The sequence below is a fragment of the Sinocyclocheilus rhinocerous genome, unplaced genomic scaffold, assembly GCF_001515625.1.
Source record: "Sinocyclocheilus rhinocerous isolate Xijiao unplaced genomic scaffold, SAMN03320098_v1.1 scaffold147, whole genome shotgun sequence".
Classification (NCBI taxonomy): Eukaryota; Metazoa; Chordata; class Actinopteri; order Cypriniformes; family Cyprinidae; genus Sinocyclocheilus; species Sinocyclocheilus rhinocerous.
Genome location: NW_015651498.1, coordinates 758,724 through 767,194, shown reverse-complemented (window position 1 = coordinate 767,194; position 8,471 = coordinate 758,724). Strand labels below are relative to the sequence as shown.

Below are 8,471 nucleotides of genomic sequence, written 5' to 3'. Positions count from 1 at the left end.
TATTTAAAAAAAAATATCTTCAGTTTCATGTAAAAAGTCAACAAATCTTCAGCATCAGAGGCGTGAGAAAGCTTGTAGGGAGTCTGTCCTGCATTAAGGCTCATTATCATGTGAACAGACACACTTCTATTGTTGTGTGTGTGGGAAACTCTGGAGAACAGAGCTCATTAGCATCCTAAACCCCAACACAAGCTCAAGATTTGACAAACATCCTGAGCTTTTAAAATGACTAAACTTTTGCATCAGGCGCTAAAGACACTTGTCATCTAAACAAACAATGAGCACAAATGTAACTCAAATTTTATTTGCTGCTAAAAAATTAAAAACAAAAGTGATGTTTCACATATTCAGTAATATATTTTTTGCATATTCTCATTGCATGAAAATAATTCTGATCAGAAAGTGTTTGATAACTCACTGACTCCTGCATCAAGTCAGGACATGTTGCTGTGCATCAGGAGGTTTCCCTCCAGATGGTTGGTGACGTCAGGTTGAAGTCTTCAGTGTCACTAATGCTTCATTCAGGACTCTGGATGCTTTTGTGCTCCATTGATGTGAACACAGAGAGTCAGTGTGGGAACCTCACATGAGATCAACTCACACTGACCAGCACAAACACACACACATCTGCTTCATCTGGAGTCCATCATGTGTGTGTGACGTCACTGCAGCAATGATAATCCAGAATATTGTGAATTATGACACTAAATATCTGACTTGAAATGTTGATCTTTATGCACAAACACATAAATAAATCCATATGTATCCAAATAATACTGTAACAACTTGACTTGGCATAGAAGATTATTTTATATAGTTTTATAAACAGAATATATTATAATATTTTAGCTTGATATTACACTATGGAATGCAAATGAAAACACTTTTTGTATAAAGTACACAGTAATTCAGATCACATGTCTAAGAATGCCATGACTTTGATATCATCATATGTGCTCACTGACTCCACGTGTTTTACAGTAACCAGCAGCACATACTGAAATCTACACTAGACTCAGTGGACTATTATGCTTTCAGTTTCTATTTTTGAGAAAAAGTGATTCATGAGTTCCAGTTTGGAAGAGACATTTGCACTGCTAAGTGCTCTGATGATTCGATCTTCTATGAAGATTACACTTCAAGTTCCAGATGGGAACATTTCCTGACGTCTGTATTAGACAACATTTACTTTTACATTCTTCATGTGATGTGAAGGAAACTCTTTCTTTATTACTTTAAAGGACATTTATAATCTGATAACAGACCCAAGCTTTGTTCTAAGAGCTGATAAAGACTGTTTACACAGCAAATATTATATGAAATGTTATAATTTCTTGATATTAATTGATGGCAAGAAATCTTGCTTCATTATTAATTCTGTGCTGTTTGTATGAAGTAGCTCAGATTGGGCTCATATTTGATTTCCTCTGATCATCATACAGATGCGTCATGATTCATATTTGATCTTTTTCTTTGATGGGAACATATACTGACGTCTATATTAGACAACATTGAATTTTCTTCATTCTTCATGTGATATGAAGGAAAAACTTTCTTTACTTTTATTATTGTTCTGTTTCAGCACTGTCAGACTAAATGATTTTATCTAATAGCTTTCTCTGAAAGTTTCCTACGCTGGATATTTATACAATAATTTGACCACATACAATATATAAACAAAGTATGATTTTCCTGTTTTTGAGAAATTCTTTAATGTATTGTTAAATACTCGTTTTCATCTTCAGTGAAGACTTTCTGCGAATGAACCCGTGATTGATTGATTTATTAAATCTGGATTTGTTTGATTAACATCTTTAATCTGAACTTGCTTTTATATAAGCAAGTTTTACTGTTTTCTCAGAAATATTTTTCATTCTTTGAAAAGTTCTGTGATTGTTAAAGTTCCGTCATGTTTGATATTGTACTTTTGATGTTTTACAGTCACTATGTGACTCTTCTGAAAAGCAGTGATTTCTAAATGATCATTATTCTCATTGCGAGAAATGTGTTTAATCATAAACAATGCTTAAGTTTTGTGTTGTTGAATATGTTGATATGTCTTTTGAAAAGACTGTTATGATGTTCAAACTCTGCTCTATTGAGAGCACAAATGTATTTAGGAGATTCTCCAAGCACATGTTGTGATATATTATCACTGAATGATGCTATTTCCTCAATGACAAAACAATTATTTGTGAAAATAAAATCATTTGACCTTATTTCTGTCTCTGCATTTTGCCATTTTTTCTTTATATGCAGACAAAAACGTACATAATCTAACTTAAAGTACTGTGTCACTTTTGCATAAACTACACCTTACTGGCGGAAGAACATTGTTTTGGTCATTATGTGAGTTGTGCTTCGGCTGCGCGGATGAATCTGATATCTTGAGCCGCGTGCTGTGCTCGTGTTTACAGAGGATCACATGATCAGTGAATCTCATTAATGACATCAAAACTCTCCCAATAACGAAAGACGGATATCCCAGAAATATGTCTTATGAGCAGGTAAGCAGCTGTTGTTCTGACTGGAAAACAATCATTTTAAAATAGCGTACATTACAAAAGTTTGGCAGCGCTGAATGTGATGCTATTCAAATTATGTTGATTGGTGTTTTATTACAGGTTCTGTCTCTTTTCCCTTTTTGCTTGCAAACTCTTCCATTCGAGGTTCATTTGTTGTGACTTCAATCTACTTCAACTGCATATTGTAATGTAGTCAGGCCTTCTTTCCTTTATTTACGGATATGACGTAAACACGCACGGACGAATGATGAAAGAATGCAGTTTCCCGGGAAATCGATCCCGACAGCTTTAAAATATAAATAGTGATTATACAGGCTTAACATAGTGGTTTAGGGTAAAGCAAGATTGTTTCATGATGTACTGGCTCATTATTTAAATTTATATCTTTTTGAACAAAAAAGTTATAGCTTTAAAATATATAACAAACAACAAAGCATTAATAATAATTATTATTATTATAGAAAGTAAATTCTTATAACATCTGAATGAAATATTGTTTGTAATTGTTTTGTAATTCTTACAATAAATACTTGACTGTGTTTGGTCAATAGCGCTATCCAGCAGTTTGATATTTCCTAAAGCTGCGTCCCAATTCAAATTGTCCCTACGTAGTGATCACTGCTGCCTACCCAGTGAGGGTTATATAAAGTTCATTTCACTTGAAAAAATGCGTTTATTTTGGACACAATGAAATACAGACGAAACTTGAGTTTGGAGCGTGATTGCATAATATACTTAAAATGTTTTATAAAGTTAAAAATGACCATACTTTCATTTATATACATGTGTATATTATATCCAGTGTTGGGGAAAGTTACTTTTAAAAGTAATGCATTACAATATTGCGTTACTCCCTAAAAAAGTAACTAATTACGTTACTTAGTTACTTTTTATGGAAAGTAATGCGTTATATTACTTTTGCGTTACTTTCACGTTACTTTTTAAATATAAGCAGGGCTTGATTGTTTTTAATATAAGAAATTCTATTTATAGCAAATATAAAGGCCCTTTCACACCAAAAAGTGTAATAAATAAACCTCAGGCTGTAGCAAAAGTAAATTCACGTCTGTACAGTAGAACGCAGGAGAAGAAACACTCTTCAGCAATAAAAAAACAATGCACAATTGTTAGTTTCTCTAAAGTCATTTTTGCTTATTAGTATGGTTGAACTGGATCAGCAAAGGTCAGCAGCAAAGACATTAGTTACTAAAATGGAATTAGATACTTATGATACATAGAAATAATATGTTATTTAACATATTTAATTATCGCAGGTTTGCGTCATATTCTGAGTGGCATTACTTTTTCGAAAAAGTAACTCAGGTATTTTCTTGTAAATTAAAAAAGTAATGCGTTACTTTACTAGTTACTTGAAAAAAGTAATCTGATTACGTAACTCGCATTACTTGTAATGAGTTACCCCCAACACTGATTATATCCATGTGTATTTTTTTTAATTTTAATTATCATAAATATTAATTCACATACTATACGCCATAAATTGTGAGTGATTTAAATGTCTGTTGCAATGTTTGATATGGAAACAAACGTGATTTGGTTATATTGGATGTGTCGTCTTAAAAAATGTAACCCATAATCATGATATTTGCATTTTAATTGTTGGATTTAATGTAGTGAAAATGACCTCGGGGACTTAACAAATATTATGGAAATATTGTTTTGAATCAGTATTTCCTGCCCATGTATTTATATATTTGGTGAGAAGCCGGCAGGTTTTATCTTGCACTTAAATTATATATTTGTACATTCATATATAAATAAGTAGTTTTATTTTAAGAAATTAGTCTTCAGATTCATGTAAGAATATATGTTTATTTCAAGAAATCTTCAGCATCAGAGGCGTGAGAAAGCTTGTAGGGAGTCTGTCCTGCATTAAGGCTCATTATCATGTGAACAGACACACTTCTATTGTTGTGTGTGTGGGAAACTCTGGAGAACAGAGCTCATTAGCATCCTAAACCCCAACACAAGCTCAAGATTTGACAAACACACAAGAGAGTCGACACACTTCTGGATATTTACATACATCAGAATCACATATAAAGATGGTTCAGTGTTTTTTACTGCCATACTCTGTAATTAATTCACTTCTGTTGAGTGTGATGCCTGGGGATGTACATGGACTGATTTATTTTCCTTTAATGGAATATTTTAACTGTCAACTACCTTGACATTAAGCGCTAAATGTTTCTGTTACGCTTTGCTTTTACCCCTCATGTGGAGGAATGTTAATAATGATTTGTAGTAAATGTCACATGACTTTTGTAAAGTTCAGTAATATTTGTTGTGAGTTCCAATATGTGTTTAATGTATTTTGGAGATCTCTTCATGCAGATTTTGTGATATGTTATCACCTGTTTATTTGCATTCATGGTGACATCATGTCATCACAAAACATGCAAAATAATAATAAAAAAAGTCAAATATACTTTCTGCTGTTGTATTCTGTCTTGTCATGAAATATAATTTTAAACATGAGCCTAAAGAGAAAAGAATATGCATGTTTACCAGAATAAATATGCAAATTTATATATACAATAAAACATATATGTATACATATATTTATAAAGCACTTGTATTCAGTGTATTATTTATATTAAAATGTCTTAATAATTCTTCCACAAGCAAAATTGACCAATTTGTCTAAAAAAAACATGATTGACACAAAAAAAGCTCTTAATGTACAGCAAGAATTAAAAATGAGGATAGAAAATCTAAAATGTTGTGATTATGCCCTCTTGCATTTCTTTTTGTGAACATTCTCATCAAAATCGTTTCTAAAATTTAGATAGATATAGTCATTTGAATTTTGAATTAGATCCCACTGGTAAATTATGCCAATTAAGTCCTTGGCATTTAATAATTTAATTCTACTATAGTGACTTGAAGTGACAAAAATATATATTTTCTCAAATATTAATCATCCAAATCGTTGTATGACAGGAAACTGTAAACAACCAGATATTTTAATTTCACATATTCATTCTTGGAAAATATGGATTATTTTATCTGCAAAATGTAAAGAGACAGAATGGATTGTCAACTATTTAAATCATGTTGAAAGTGTATCAGATTCCTAATTGATTCATATCGCTTGTGTTAGAGAACCAACTAACAGCCAGTTTGATCAGTTTAAGTCATTTAAACATTTGGAGACGTGTGTCTGCTGCGGGTTTCAGTAGGACACACGTCTATTGTTGTGTAATTGAATTTAGTGAATGAACAGAGCGTGAGAAACAGAACTCACTCAAAGACCCTCAGAGACAATAGAACTCAACTAAGAGTCCAGGGGTCTGAGGTCAGCATCAATGGATTGGACTTTAACTTTATACTATTTCAACTTCGTACACTGATTGTATAAGTCCAAAATGAAAAGAACTGAATCATATTTTTTATTTGAAGAAATTAGTCTTCAGATTCATGTAAGAATGTATGTTTATTTCAACAAATCTTCAGCGTGAGAAAGGTGAGAAAGCTTGTAGGGAGTCTGTCCTGCATTAAGGCTCATTATCATGTGAACAGACACGTTGTGTGTGTTGTGTGTGTGGGAAACTCTGGAGAACAGAGCTCATTAGCATCCTAAACCCCAACACAAGCTCAAGATTTGACAAACACACAAGAGAGTCGACACACTTCTGGATATTTACATACATGAGCTTGACAAGCTACTTTTATGATGTCACTGATGATGTCATCAGCAGCGTGAACAGAATTCCTGCACTATCACCGTTTATTTTCCTTTATGCATCCTGAGCTTTTAAAATGACTAAACTTTTGCATCAGGCGCTTAAGACACTTGTCATCTAAACAAACATTTAACACAAATGTAACTCATTTTATTTGCTGCTAAAAAATAAAAACAAAAAGTGATGTTTCACGTATTCAGTAATAATTTTTTTGCATATTCTCATTGCATGAAAATAATTCTGATCAGAAAGTGTTTGATAACTCACTGACTCCTGCATCAAGTCAGGACATGTTGCTGTGCATCAGGAGGTTTCCCTCCAGATGGTTGGTGACGTCAGGTTGATCACTGAGTCTTCAGCGTCACTAAAGCTCCATTCAGGACTCTGATGCTTTTGTGCTCCATTGATGTGAACACAGAGAGTCAGTGTGGGAACCTCACATGAGATCAACTCACACTGACCAGCACAAACACACACACATCTGCTTCATCTGGAGTCCATCATGTGTGTGTGACGTCACTGCAGCAATGATAATCCAAAATATTGTGAATTATGACACTAAATATCTGCACTTACTTCTGTGAGAAGTAATATGTATCCAATAGTACTGTAACAACTTGACTTGGCATAGAAGATTATTTTATATAGTTTTATAAACAGAATATATTATAATATTTTATCCTTATATCAAACTCAGGAATGCAAATTAAAACTCTGCTTTGTGTAAAGTACCAGTAATTCAGATCACATGTCGAAGAATGCCATGACTTTGATATCATCATATGTGCTCACTGACTCCACGTGTTTCTAGTAATGATGAGCGTGTGCTGCTTCAGTGACATTGATGTGAAGATGAGCTCTCAGCACTTTCCCAGAGTCCCCCTCCACCTGCTCCTTTGAGCCCCTGATGGAGGATCATTGAGCATGTGGCGGCCCACATCCCTCATTGTCTGTTTGAGCTCTTCCATTGGCTCCAAACTGTGAGAAACTCCAACAAGCTCAAGCCTCACACATTCATATGGAGATTTGGGAGTATAAATAGAGGAGCTGCAGCCAGTGCAAATCAGACTCACTCTGAACAGAGAGATCTACAGCACAGAGATCCAGACATGACACCTACAATCATCTCAAAGGAGCTTCTCCCTCTCAACAACAAGGTACATTCACATCCTACTTACAGCAGCATTACTGCAGCAGCTTTCACGGCTCTTCTCAATCACTGGTTTATTCGAAGGCCACTTTCCTGATGCTTTTCTGTCTTCATTTGCAGCTGAGAAAGCCGATGGTGGAGAAGATGTGCAGAGATCGTATCAACAGCAGCATCGAGCAGCTCAAGTGTCTTCTGGCTCCAGAGTTTCTCAAGCAGCAGCCTGATTCCAAGCTGGAGGAAGCAGATATCCTGGAGATGACGCTTAACTTCCTGAACCGTCACAATTGTGTGTCGGTGAGATTGTGCACTTCCTGTCCAAAGATGAGATGAAGACACAGAGCCAGAGAAGACGAAGCACTTCCAGAAGCTGCAGACATCATGTGAACAGAACAGGAGGGAAAGTGTCCTGCCAGACCAGAAGACCTTCAGCAAAGACATGAATGTCAACAAGAGCGCCATCTGGAGGCCTTGGTAGAGCCTTAAAGACTCAGACTGAACGTCTACACTAGATTTATTGGACCATTACGCTTTTAGTTTCTCTTTTTGAAGAAAAGTGTTTCACCAGTTCCAGTTTGAAAGATGATTCTGATGATTCGATCTTCTATGAAGTCTTCACTTCAAGTTCCAGATGGGAACATTTACTGACGTCTGTATTAGACAACATTGACTTTAAGATACATCTGCATGTGATGTGAAGGAAATCCCCTGATGATTCAGTCTTCTATGAAGACTTATTTTTTTCTCTTTTTGAGAAAATGTCCTTTAACTATGTTTAGTTTAAAATATAGCTTGCATTGCAAAATACCATAATGGCACACTATTTTCTGCAGGTCCTTAGACTTATTAGTCTAAAAGTGCATTAATGCATTTTTCATATCCTTTGGGTATAATTTTCACATTTGAGGTGATGCATTATGTGACTGTAAAGTCAAATCAGCTTTATTTTTGTTTTATTTTGAAATACCTTTATTTGCAAATGGCAAAAAGCATTTATTGATCTTTTTGATCATATTTATTGTTTGGAAAAATTATACCTGTGTCAGTATGTCACTCTCCTCTATGAGGATTTTCTACAAATGAAATTACATT

General features: G+C 34.4%; 1 protein-coding gene across 1 annotated transcript in view; it reads left to right on the top strand.

Moving 5' to 3' along the window:
* The window catches only part of LOC107712947 (uncharacterized), a 9,024-nt gene extending 1,102 nt beyond the window's left edge, over positions 1–7,922 (top strand). The window contains exons 4-5 of the mRNA XM_016518347.1: positions 7,146–7,389; positions 7,503–7,922. Of these exons, the coding sequence (XP_016373833.1) occupies positions 7,146–7,389; positions 7,503–7,712 (454 nt within the window). The 3' untranslated portion in view covers positions 7,713–7,922. The remainder of the gene's footprint in view (positions 1–7,145; positions 7,390–7,502) is intronic.
* The last annotated feature ends 549 nt before the right edge of the window (positions 7,923–8,471 follow it).